General features: G+C 39.8%; 2 protein-coding genes and 1 pseudogene across 2 annotated transcripts; 2 read left to right on the top strand and 1 right to left on the bottom strand.

Moving 5' to 3' along the window:
- Positions 1 to 3,807: 3,807 nt before the first annotated feature.
- LOC105032189 (uncharacterized) lies at positions 3,808 to 5,273 on the bottom strand. The gene is made up of 2 exons (XM_010906569.4): positions 4,650 to 5,273; positions 3,808 to 4,492 (listed from the first exon to the last, which is right to left on the bottom strand). The coding sequence occupies exons 1-2, from the start codon at positions 5,112 to 5,114 to the stop codon at positions 4,133 to 4,135; spliced, it is 825 nt and encodes a 274-aa protein (XP_010904871.1). The 5' UTR covers positions 5,115 to 5,273; the 3' UTR covers positions 3,808 to 4,132.
- Positions 5,274 to 8,489: 3,216 nt separating this feature from the next.
- Positions 8,490 to 10,415, top strand: LOC109504781 (secreted LysM effector LysM2). Its single transcript, XM_019852897.2, has 2 exons — positions 8,490 to 8,636; positions 9,986 to 10,415. The coding sequence occupies exons 1-2, from the start codon at positions 8,531 to 8,533 to the stop codon at positions 10,165 to 10,167; spliced, it is 288 nt and encodes a 95-aa protein (XP_019708456.1). The 5' UTR covers positions 8,490 to 8,530; the 3' UTR covers positions 10,168 to 10,415.
- Positions 10,416 to 10,756: 341 nt separating this feature from the next.
- Positions 10,757 to 13,503, top strand: LOC105032795 (agamous-like MADS-box protein AGL80; annotated as a pseudogene).
- The last annotated feature ends 337 nt before the right edge of the window (positions 13,504 to 13,840 follow it).

Below are 13,840 nucleotides of genomic sequence, written 5' to 3' on the forward strand. Positions count from 1 at the left end.
GGAAACCATGTTCGAATCGAGCGGTTTTCATCCAAAACCGCTCACCACTTCCTCTACAAATACCCGCTCGAATTGCTCCAATTTCCTCCCATTCGATCATCAAAATATTAACAGAAAACAAAAGAAAACAAAGGAATAATTTCATAACGTTTCTTACTTGGACTCACCTTCGCCGGAATCGGAGAATTCTCGCCGGAGATCTGAGGTCGGAAATATAGAGGAGGAGGAGGAGGAGGATGAGTTACTTGAGCCGGGTTTGGATGGCGGCGAGCGTCGCGGTGGTAAAGGGCCAGACGGAGAGGGGCACCAAGTGGAACGCCGGCAAGGATTGGCTCGCCCCGGCCGGGCTCGTGCAGCCCAACGGGTTGGGGATCGGTCGGTTCTCCGGCAACGGGAGCGCGGAGGAGCGCCGGAAGCAAGCCGACGACTCCCTCCAGAAGGCCATGTACATGAGCTGCTGGGGCCCTAGCTGAAAGCCTTCGATCGGAGATCGGTTCTGTTCTCTCGCGGTTTGAGGACGAGGGAAAGAGGGATTCCAGCCGCCGGGATCTGCGGCACGCCGGAGTGGGGGCGAGGGTATTTTGGGTATAGAGAAATCTTGAGTGCGGTAAAGGCTGGATGGAACCCTGTGTGCATGTAAATAATCCGACTGTATTTTGTTTTATGTTTATAGAGGGAAAACTCATGCTTAATGCTGTTATTCCATTGATCAGTGATTTGAAGTCGTTATCCAGTAATCCCCACCTAACATTTCTCCTGGCATCAAATCGGACGGTGAATTCCGATCCATAGTGCGCTCTTTGCAAAAGTGGATCCACTGTCCTTCGTGTACCAGAGGACGGTAAGGGCTCCGTGAAATTTGTCAGCGCAGTGGCGATTGTCGCCAAGCGGAGTTTTCCTTGGTTCGGTTTTGCTTCCGAGCGATTGTGTCTTCTGCTTTGGATGCCCAAATCACCACCACGTCATCCTGTCTCAGAAACACAATCTCTCTTTTCCGGTTGTTGGCAATCATCCAATGTGGTTGGCATTCCAATTCCAAGATAAGTTAGAAGTCTCCATTTTTGAGAAAGATGATGTTGCAGTGATCCAACCATGCGTAGCTCTTTGTAGTGCAGAAGATGAAAACCGGAAGTATCCCAACCTATGGCAAGCAAAATTGTTTCTAATTGGTTTGCTTCCTACGGGTTACCCGTTGGCCGATCTACGAATCCGCTGCTCGTGTTGGGCCGCATACTGGGGGTGATGACTCACGAGGAATGCGAGTTGGGATCCCCTGTATCTCGGCGGACGATCACTTGTAGGTTATATGCCCTAGCATACATCACCGAGCAAAGAGGATCCGCATTCCATGGACGTTGGCCACCTTCCTGTCTACATCCGGCTATAAAACTATTTTACATGCATCGAATTAAAGACTGGATGGCATGCATATACTTGCATTGTCACTGGCCGGAAAAAGCTAATTACCCCGATCAACTCATTTTCCTCAAACTTGATGGTGGATCTACTCATTCATCATAGAATATTAATGAATCAAACTGTTGGCGAACAACTTCAACCTTAATTAGAGAAGTCAAAAACTCAAGCTTCGCGAGTCGCCATTCTATTAGTTCCAATGGAAAATGCCAATAAAAACATTTATATAAACCTCTGTGCCAACATATTCGAGAGCAACTCAAAGCTCATAATCCGATGTAATTCCTCCACATGCCACCATGATTACAACCTTAATTGCAGCGAGCAATAAGCAGTCTCGCCTAATATGGAACAAGTATGGTGGGGCGCACGGATCGGAGGGTCGGGAAAGCTTTAGAGGCCACGAGGCCACAACAATAGGATGCTGCTGGCTTTGGAGGACCATTCCCTGTCGAAGTCCAAATAAGAAATCCGGGGACTTTGTCGTGTAGGCCTTTGTTCACGTGAACGCTCGTGATCGGAGGGAAAAGGAAGCTTAAGCCCGTAACCACGTAAGAGCGAGGAAGGAGCCGCCACATCCCCTTCTTTCATGCCACGACAAAATTGGCAAATTTCCTTATCACGGGCCTCCCAGGACACCTGTACGAAACTATGCTGGGATTCTGGTAAGCTGAGAGGCCTCCAGCACTCGGTGCCGCAAGTACGTGAACCAAATAAAATCACATGATCTTGCTGTCGAGATTTGAAGAGGCACAGGGTTGAATCTCTACTATTGACATTTAACGTTTATGAATTTTAGTCCAAGATATACAATAGATGGACATGAGATAGTGGAAATTACTTTCTGCTTATAGTTTGACTGTAATTTAATGATTAGCTTGTGGATATGATTTACTTATTTTTACTTTTTAATATATAACTATATCCATCATTTTTCTTGCTTTATATATGTTAATCTATACTCTCAACAAAATTATATTTTTTATACATATTTTTGGCTATGACATAAATGTTTATACCCGATTTTGTACAGACTAAAAGACAGGTGGCCATTAAAATGAAGAATTGGGAAGTATATGTACATTGGATCAGCAAAGCATGAGCATTACATGGTATTCCGAAAAAAGTGTTAAAAAGTATTTTTCTTAAATTCTAATACATGTTTATGCTCTATAGTACAAAGTGATTTTTATTCTTATAAAAAACTATATGAGGAGTTTGAAACTATACTAGATCAATATGAATCAAAGCTAACCTGTCTAGAACGGCTACCGTAATATAACTAAACAATTTTAATGATCAGGTGTGTAAATGGCTCATCAAGCACCAAGTATATGGTCTTAACATACATTGTATTGGTGCATCTTATAGGGACTCCTTTATTCTAGCTAGCCATCATTGTCATGTCATTTCCTCTATACCTTTAGCATCCCTTCACACGTTTGCGCATCTTGTGAGAACAAGACATACTCTTGTCTTTCTGCCCACCAGCGGTAAGATGAAGCGTGGAAAAAAGCATCGCAATTCCTTGATGGTTAATCCTACTTTGCTTTGCTGCATGTTTATGTACCGAAGGCAAAAAATAAGATTTATAAGCGTTGCACAACTGCAATTTCATAAAACATGCAGATCCAGGTAAGATTATCTCACAAAGCAATATCTCATATTGGATTATTTCGGGCCCCAAAGATTCTATAAAAGTAAATCTCTTTCCTTCAAGTACCAATATTTTTCACTACAAAAACATTTTTATCCAGGAAAGCAAACAATATCTTATTATCGTGACACATTATATCATGGAATTTATATAGTTAAGAAAGATGAATTTAAAAGATGTGACCAAATTTTGTCACCATAAGGCAACTTTTTGTAATGTACTAAGTTGTACTTTATAAGGCTCACATTCACCAAAAAATAAGGTATATTATGGACCTAATTAATTATCGTACATAACTAATTCATTGCATTTCATTAACGAGAAAGTGGCATAGGAAATGCAATACAAAATTCACAGATGTAAATACTTCAGCCATCTAATTATTTTGTTATAATTTTAGAGCTTTGCAGAACAAATCGCAGCTCAGTTTTGTGCTCAAGATGTATTAATAACGTTTCTTAGACTCTGCTTTCATCTGCAAAAAAAAAAAAAAAAAAAAAAAAAAAACAGCCATCTCGATATGCATCGGGTATTCAAATGACCAAAAATATTCAATTATGTCGGAGATTTAAAAAATTGCAGGAAGTCTTAAACTGACTTCTGCTCTGCATATTACTTTTTGAAATTTAGTAAATAAAGTTAATTACACAATAAAATGCAGGGTAGGAAAAAGATTTGAAAACTTAAAGCTGATACATTATAGCTGATATGTTAGATGTTGATAAACTGAAATATTAAGATATAAGCATGCTCTTTAATCCAAGTAGACAATTCTATTTAAAAGAATACATCGACTCTCTTCCACCGACTGAAATCCCAACCACCGTAAATTCCCACCTCTCCTTCCTTCCCCCATATTCTAGACGAAACAATTCCCTCCCAAAAGATCAAATAAGACAAAAAAAAAAAAAAAATGAAAAAGAAGAAGAATCTCAAAGCAAACACCGCAAACACACCACGAGGCCCCTGTACAGAATGATGGATCGAATGATCTAACGGCCGGCAATTTTTGTCCTCCTCCTCCTCCTCGTCATCATCATGATTCAGTCATGCATAACATCAGACGGTGTCAGGGATCTGGAAGTGCTGGACGCCAAAGGTGCGGAGGGAGGCGTTCTGGACGAAGAGGATGAGGCCACACTTGGCCGGGTTGAAGCCGTCCCAGAGGGGGAACTGGACGGAGCCGGAGAGGTTCTTCTTGGCGGAGGCGTCCTTGACGGAGAGGAGCTTCACCATGCGGCGGACGACGTGGTCGTTGGGGAGGACCTTCCCCTTGTTCTCTCCCTTGGTGCAGTCCGTCACCAGCCCATTCTCGTACAGCGCCACCATCACGTCCGCACCGCTCCCGTCCACCTTGGTCCGCAGCGCCCCCGTGAAGGACACCTGGAGGGTCTCCGGCGACGGCTTCGAGAACGTCGCCTGCGCCAATCCCTTAGTTTGTCAATCGTAAGGTACAGGTGGAGCCCAGACCATGACAAATTGATGCATCCAGATTCCGGATCTAATAAAGCAATGGCATTCTAGTAATAAACAAAAGCAAAATAGAGGGGAGGGAAGTTGATCAGATCCAAGGAACCTGCAGGGTGGGCGAGGCGTAGCGGGGCGCAGATCGGACGGCGGAGACGATGGCATCCTGATCGGTGCCGAGGCACTGGCTCCGGCCGTGCACCACCACCTGGGGAGTGTACAGCGTGTCAAGCTTGAGCGACTCGACGTAGGACTTCTGGCGCACCGTCCAGATGCTGGACCCGAAGGGGTCCTTCCACCCCATGTAATCCCAGTACTCCACGTGGAACGCCAGCACCACCACCGGCGGCACCTCCTCCTCCAGCCCCGGAAGCTCCCCGCGCGCCAGCCTCGCCACCACGGCCTCCGCTTCCGGCGACGTCGCACACCCCTGCGACGAGAACAGCTCCAGCAGCACCGGCCCCATCCGCCGCTGCTCCTCCGCAGTCAGATCCGCAGTCGCGTTGCACTCCGGCGATGCCGACGATGTCGAGGCGGCCCCCCGCCCGAAGCACGAGAACAGCCGGGGCGCCATCGCTCGCTCCCCGCTTAGATCAGGCGGCGATGAGAGGATCCGAAGCGAGAAGAGGAGAAAGTGAAGCCTCGGAGATTCTTTTCTTTGAGAGAGAGAAGTGGGGGAGGGAATGGGATCCGAAGGGGATTTTGATGGCGGTGGGTGGAGCGGAGGGGAACATGCCGAAGGTGACGGGATACCAGCTGGAAAGCTGAGGCTCGCTTGCCTCCACCTTCCCGTTTTTTTTTTTGTTTTGACTTTTTTTGGTAAGCTTGGTGTACACGTGGGCCGTTGTGATGTCTCCTTGCCGATGATGCATACGTGGCGCGCTGTGATGGGCAGGGAAGGAACCGACCTTACCTGTTACGGCGATGGAAGACAGCCTAAAGAAAGGAACATTCGGTCTGTTGGTGGTTTTGTTAAAGAGCCATTTGAGCTACTATTAGCTGTCCGGTTAGATAATTCTGAACGAGTTTTTAACTGCTTGTTTTGTTTGACTACAATACCGCCTTTTAACCGCCATTAACTATTGGTAGTAGCTGATAACCGGATGGGGTGATGGGCCAGTGATCTATTCGGGATTCGCTTGGTTGATGGATAGCGGAGGAGGAAAGGAGTAGTTCTTAAAAAATAAAAAAAAAAATTATTTAATTGAAGATAAAAATGTTTTAAAAGAATAAGATAATATTTTTTTATAATTTTTTTTTTATATTTCATGAAAAGTGAAATATTCATAAGGGAGATGGGTTTTGATATTTTTTATGGGATGAAAAGTGATAGTTTTTTTTTTTCAAAATATTTTTTTTCAGATTTATGGTTAAAATTTTATAAAATATCAATAGATGGTTATGATGAAATATTAGATAGTACTATAATATTATATTAATATTATCTTAATAAAATATTATATTTTAATATTATTTTAATATTTTATATTAATATAATATTTTATATTAATATTAATATAATACTTATATTAATATATTAATATTAATATTAATATAATATTATATTTAATATCTATATTAATAAATTTATTATATTAAAATATTAATAATATTAATATATTAAAATTATATTAATATAATAAATTATTGTGGGCTAATATTATATTATACCATATTAATATTATATTTTATATTAATATAAATATAATATTATATTTATATAAATTTTAGGAGTAAAAAGGTATGGTCTTATATCTACTAAGAGTATAATAGATATTTTATACAGTTTTTTTTAGAAAAATAGTCGCTCAACCAAACGTAAGTTACTCTGTAATTAGTCACTTTCTCATGATCAATCAAACATACCAAAATTTTAATTTCAAAAAATAATTTTTTAAAAAATTAGTTTCTGAAAAGTTACTTCTTAAGAAGAAAAGTTCTTCTCACCAACCAAACGAATCTTTAAGGATAGTAGAGTGTTAAAGTATTATTGATTGGTCCTCTCTTGTTTTTAAAAAAAAAAACTTTCCAAAGTACCTTGTATGCCATGCAAAACTATATATTTATATAGGATAAAAATTGACTAAATTTTTATTCGATATCAACTATATATTGGATAAATTTTAATTATTTATACAGGATCAAAAAATTTAAGTAATATTTTTTAATTTTTTTAGATATTATTTTGAATTGCTACAAATGGTTTCAAAGTGAATATAATCATGACTTGTATAGACTAAATCTATTTGAGACTGGCTACCAATTGTTCATAATGTTTGTCATTGAATTTAATTAGATTATGATTGAGCGCTTAAACAAAAAAAATATGAAAAGATCTGTGCAGATATGTGTATTTAATTATACATCAATTATAATGTAAAGAGATTTTGCATTATTTACATAGGATCAAAAAGTTTAAATAATATAGTCCTAACATGTTATAAGAGGTCTTAAATTAGGTATATCTGAAATAAATAACATAACACCAATAATAATTGCATGATGTTCAATACGTTGCCGAGTATGTAAAGGCATCATAATTCCATTATCAATTATGCTAGCCACACAGACGGCTAGACAAACTATTTCCACAATTTTTTAGTAAGTATAACAACATTTAACTAAGTCATCCATTTGGTTGTAGTTTGGTCAATCCATATTTTACAAAGATTAAATTTAATAAGAATTGGGATAGCAACATGACTGTCGGTAGTTAATGCCGATTTTATAGTCATGGGTCTGATCCATCGACGTTTTACTTTAACCTGCCACGCAAGTGTGCTAATGGTTGGGACCTACCAGGCAAGGTCACGGTGACCAAGGTAATGGAGGCAGAGATAAAAGGGCTGTCGTGTAATATTTTTATTATGGATAGTACAAAAGTACAGGCATGCATTGAAACCATTCTAGAGGTCAGCTCTATATTACCGTGTAATATAGCGTGGGAGAGAGTGGAGGATGGTTCCAATACAGGAATAAGATAGGGGGGCAGGCCACTGGTAAGGTGTCTTCAAATGACGGTTTTACATTAAAGTATATAAAGTGTACTCTTTTAAAAGTGTTAATTTTATTTTTTAAGAATACGATAGTTATTTATTATTATTCATTTCGAATCCAAGATTTCTCATTTGAGAAGATGGTTCCCTGCCAAGCTGCCACTTATTGATACGTACCACTTTCAGTTATTTTATCAAAAAAGGAGAAATGTTATTAGCATGTCAATGGATGATCTTTTTACCAAAAAAAAAAAAGATTTAAACATAACTCTTCTGTTCACATGCAAATTAAGGTATATGCTCTAGTTTATTAATTTTAGCTGTTGAACTGCTGGTTGGCAGGCATTCTGGTTCAACCACCCACTTTCAATGAATTAATCTACTTTGAGCAATCGAACATGGGAGCACATATAACACAGGTGACGCCCATCAATGTTTCGAGATTTCTAAGTTTATATTGTTGTAAAATGATGCATCATCATTACATGTAGGTGGTCGAATCGTATCCCAAGTGAATACTGATGAACAACCGCATTGGTTTTTTAGAAAGGAGAATTTTATTATACTCAAAGTTCAAGTATAGGCTAAGATATTGGGATCCAAAATGATATAATTAACAAGGCTTATTATGCTCTATTATTTATAACATATATACTCAATGCAAAAAATCATTGTAATGATACAAGAGATTTGCAGTCCATAGCATTATGTAACAAGAAATTGACAATAGAATCAAACACCATCTTGGGTTCTCAACTTGGATAAGCCCGTCCTCAGATCACACAAAGATCTCATGTCCAAATTAACACAACAATTTGTCTGTCCATGGTGAAGCCGGCTTTTCAGGCGGAGGTTCCAAAGAGCTGCTTCTGGTGGCATGTTAGCTTATCCTTACCTAGGAGCTTACTATATATTGAACGAGATCTTGCTCTAACCAACGCAAGTTAGGAGTAAAGGAGGGCTTCAGCTTGTGCCTCGACAGAAACGGTGGAAGATGGTCAAAGCAAACAAGAAAGTTGCTGCGTTTGTTAACGGGGCCCTTTTGGTCTCCCTCCTCCTCCTCTTTGCCATCAACATGGCCGAGGGAAAGCTGTTTGGCGGTAAGTTTTGTAGTATTGAGTGCAGATGACGCTCTTAAATTAATGTCAAGAATGGTTTGGGTTTGAGATAACTCATCCTCTTAGAGAGCGCATTGCCGGCCCAAACTTTGCTGGGCTCATTGTCTTGAACTTAGATATAAGAATAATTCTTTGTGCACCGCGGGTGCTGCTCATCTTTTTAGAGAGACCATTGCCGGCCCAAACTTAGCTGGGCTCATTTTCTTGAATTTAGATATAAGAATAATTGTTTGTCCACCGCGGGCGGTGCAGCACAGAGCTGCACCACCCACGATGGTTCGTTCATGCACAGGCCCAGGGTGCGGTGTTCGAAAAAAAAAATTTTTTTTTTTGTGGGCCAGCATGAGAGTGAATCACTGCGAGCGATGTGCGGGAGCTGTACTTAAGGGTGACAATTGGGTCGGATCAGATTATAAATGGATTGGATCAAAAAATCGTAAATCCAAACTCAACCTGTTTATTAGACAGATCAAAAATTCAAATCTAAATCCAATCTGTTTATTAAACAGGTAATCCGATCCGATCCGTTTAACCCATTTATTAAATAAGTCAAATTAGGTTAGACGGGTTAAACAGGTTAAATGGATTAAACATGTTAAATAGATTGAGTTAAATGGATCAGAAACAAGTTAAACTGGTTAAACGGGTCTTAAATGGGTTAAACATGTTAAACAGGTCGGATTAAATGAGTCAAAAATAGGTTAAACAGGTTAAATGGATTATCTGACTCAACTCAACCTGGATATTAAACAGGTTAAACGGATTAAACGGATCAGATATCTAAAACTCAAATCCGATCTAATTATTAAATAGATTAAACGGATCGATCCATTTATGATCTAAATCCGTTTAGCCTAAATCCAAACCTGTTTATGACGGATCAAATATGGATCGAATTGGCGGATCGGATCATATTTTGTCAGTTCTAGCTACACTACCCGTGATGCACAAAGAATTATTCTTAGATATAATAACCTAAATTATATTAAAAAATTTAATTAAAAAATATTATTTAAATTTTTTAATCTTATATAAATACCTAAGTTTTCTTTGATCTGGGATTACATGTACATCTGCATGGTCCTCACATGAGATATATATATATCTGGAAGTCCATGAGAAGAGACAACTAGAAAAAGTAAAAATAAAAATTAATAATGAGAAGGTTAAGATTTATCTAGATTACTTAGAGTATATGGCTCTGTGGTATGTCTGATTTTTTTTTTTTTTCTTTTCCTTTTGGAATTTTGTTTATGTTTGTAATGGATGTTGATGAGACTTCATGTTCTGGTTATGTCCCTAACAGTTTTGTTGATCTCTTTTGGCAACAGTTGGGTATCTAAAATCAACCTTGCGCTGTGAGACTGTTTATGGGGTGCAGAGTGGCAACACATGCTTCAAAGTCCAGCAACAATTCAACCTAACCGCCGAAGAGTTTGGTGGCATCAACCCTAATCTCGACTGTGACAATCTTTTTGTGGGCCAATGGCTGTGCGTTAATGGAACTGCTTGAGTTGAAGGGCTCTATCAAGAGATGGAATGTTCATTTGCTACTTATGGATAAAAGGAAATTGATTCCTCTTCAAGAAGTACTTTGGTCCATATTTCTTTCTATTAGCCATGAATTATATGTTGGTTTTGTTACCATGGTCCCCAAGTAGTTTTATTAGAATGCTCCCACCCATCGTACACTCGTATGATTTGGTTCTAAAGAACCGAGATTCTAGATTGCTGCAACTACCACCCATCTCCCTTATCCTATTAAAAAAATAAAAAAAACAAATGAGAGAGAGAGAGAGAGAAGGAAAAAACCTGCCATTATGAACCACCCCCAGTGCAAGGGTGGATTTGATATGTATGTTTCTATCAAATTTCGTGGAAGATTTTATGATCTACCATTTAACACTGAATTTTTGGCCAAAAATTGCCATCAATGCAACCATTCCAACAATCAAGGAAACCGATTAGAATCTCGGCGCAGTGGTTTAATTGGTGGCCAATTTTTCATTGAAAAGATTAACAAAATCCTCTTCTCTTTTTCTCTTCTTCTTTTTTCTTGCTTAGCGGTGAAATGCAACGCAAAGTAGAGATGCAAATCAGTCATGGACAGGGCTTCTACGTTTTACAATGCGGCCGGCTTAGCACCTGCCCCAAAGTGTAAACCTAGGCCTGCCGGGCCAAGATTACCCAACGTTAATCGGGCTTTCGATCCAGTCAATTGCTACAGATGGGTGAGCCATGGCCCAGCTTTTGGGACCAGGAGTAGGCCTTGGGCTTCTTCTCAATACAAAGACCGGCCCTATAAGCAGAATCAAAGCGACTTATTTCTCTTTAAATTGGGCCATAGCTGAAACTCAATTCAACTCCATTTTGGGCCGTTTCTCTTTATATTGGGCGACAGATGCAACTAAGTTTCAGCCCCACTTTTTGGCCCAACCAAATGCCCAAAGTGGGCTCCCTAGTGTGAGCTAAGTTCAGATGCCATGGGTTGGCTGTGGTTGGGGCTTGGAACAATTCAATGGCCACCAGCATCCATAGCAACTAAATAACACAGGTCTCGAGGAATGAACAAATTGGCATAAAGCACATGTAGCAGCAAAAGAGTGTGGATGTTCGGAGGAACAGTCCGAAATGAGTTTCTTGCCATCGCATTGGAGTTGATCATAGATTGGACTTGGGTGAAAAAAATACCAAATTTTACATAGGTCTGATATGAAGCTAACTAGAAATAAATATAGTTTAGGTGAAGATTCGACCCATGATCAGCTCTACTTTGTGCATATGACATTTGCTACAGGACTTCCGATTAAATTAAAAAAATTTGAAAAAAACTCCAATGAGTAATAGTCGTAAGAGAAATTTTAAATTGAGCCAGTCAAAAGTCTTGGAGAAGTCTAAATTACACACAGTACTTTTCGAAGAGTCTTTGCTCGCAAAGGAGAGAATTTCATGAGCATAAATCAGATTATCTATGATTGAGTGACCCTTCGTAAAGGCGGCTTAAACATGATCCACCAAGAGACTAAAAATATTTAATCTAAAAATATATTAAAATATTTTTTAATATTTAAGAATACCTATTAAAAATATTTATTGAAATGAGTTTTTAATTAATAGTTTAAAAATGTCATTATATTATGATAATTTTTAATAGTTATTATTATATTCTTATATTAAAATTAACACAACTTCTCTATTATGCTGAATTTTAATAGTATATAGTTTAAAATTAGCAATTAAGAAGATCATGATAGCTTTAGAATATTTTTGGAAAAAAAAAACTTATCACGAATTCTATCTCGTGAGACAGTGGCTTTCTCATATTCCATACAGATTTTTTTTTTTTATAAAATTTGGGATCCATTGAAAAGTTACTTCCTATCTATTGATTATACTTTCTCTCTTTTTTTAGGTTCAAGTTCTTAGAGTATATTATTTTTTTAGAGTTTATTTGGATGATTGGATTTAAAATCCTATTAACTTTGTGCATTAGGCCTATATTCTTAAATACTTATAAGCATTTTTGTAGTAGGCAATCTTGTACCGTAGGGAGAAGAAAAGATCTTATAAGATTCGGACTGGCCCACTTCGAAACTGTTCTGACCTAAATCAAATCAAACTATAATCCCAATACTGTAAAATTTCCAGCCCAACAATCCAAAGAGATCTTCGGATTTTTTTTTTCTTTGATTTGAAATATCTCTTTTGAGGACTCTTTATGTTTTCTTTTTTGGACGCCGAAAAGAGGCGGAGGGTAAAAGCTTCCAAGACAAGGGGCGCCAAGTTTGTTTTCGATTTGAGAGGTCTATCTTAGGAAGGGCCTAAAAAAAAGACTCCTATTTTTTTTTTGGGAAGTCTCTATCTAAATATGTGTTCTATTTACTCTCGTCTGATTTTTTTTTTCTTTGATTTTTTATTTTTTTTCCTGAATTTTAGAGTAAGGGTCGAACTTTCTTTCTCCTCACCTATAATGATTTTATTTTTTTTGGGATTAGGGGTACTTCCAATTGTAGGGAGACCCGGAAATCAAACAAGAAAAAAAAAAGAAAGGATTCCTTCCGAAGAAGGTAAACCTTGGATGGATTACCAACGACTCTAGCCAGAAGGCCACCTTCAAGAAGAGGAAGAAGGGCTTGGTGAAGAAGGTCTGCGATGTCAAAGCTTGCCTTGTGGTCTATATATGGTCCTCAGGAGCCTCTCCCGGTGGCTTGGCCATCGGCCCCCGAGGCGACGCGTGTCCTCGCCCGCTTCCGGAGCAAGCCGGAGATGGAGCAGTCTAAGGAGATGATGAACCAGGAAGGATTCCTGCGGCAGCGCGTGGAGAAACAGGAGGACCAGCACCGCAAGCAGGAGCGCGAGAACCTCGAGCTCGAGACGATGCTGCTCATGTACGAGGGCCTCGCCGGGCGGAGCCTGCACAACGTCGGCATGCAGGACGTGACGAGCCTTGCATGGATGGTCGAAATGAAGGCGAAGGTGGTGCAGGAGAGGATCGAGTTGGTGAGGGCACAGATGGCCTCGAAGTCGAGCCAAGTATTTCCAGCGGCACCGCTGATGATGGAAGGACCGATGCCGGTGATGAAGGAGGAGACGCCAATGGACGCGGCGATGGAGACGCTCCAGAGGCAGAACTGGTTCGTGGATGTGATGAACCCTAATGACAACATGATATGTGGTGGGGGGGGAAGAGACGGTGCAGCCCTACATAGATCATACCAACCCATGGCTTGACCCCTGCTACTTCCCTTTTAACTGAAGATCTCTCCAAACTACTGCTACTGGTGTTTTCCACTCGGTCTTAGGATGGTCCTTTGCTTTTAATGAGAATAATTCTAGTCAACTTCTCTTGTAGTTGCTTTTGGTTAGGGTTGGTTTTGATTTTGTTCTTTCTGGTATTCTCATGTTTATAAATGAATTTTTAAATCATGAAATGGTCTTTTGGGTCATCCTGCCATGTATATTGTTGGGTATAAAATATCCTCGACCGAAGTTCGTGACAGGATTGACCCTTGCAAGTCTCCTCCGTCTTTCGACTGCTGATGGCGGACTCCCATCACTCCGTCCGGACTCCTACGGGAGCCGGGCTCAGTCCCCAACTTCAACTGCAAGGAAGACTCCGTCCGGACTCCTACGGGAGCCAGGCTCCGTCCCCGACTTCAACTGCTGGTAAGCTTCGTCCGGACTCC

The sequence above is a fragment of the Elaeis guineensis genome, chromosome 2 (assembly GCF_000442705.2).
Source record: "Elaeis guineensis isolate ETL-2024a chromosome 2, EG11, whole genome shotgun sequence".
Taxonomy (NCBI): Eukaryota; Viridiplantae; Streptophyta; class Magnoliopsida; order Arecales; family Arecaceae; genus Elaeis; species Elaeis guineensis.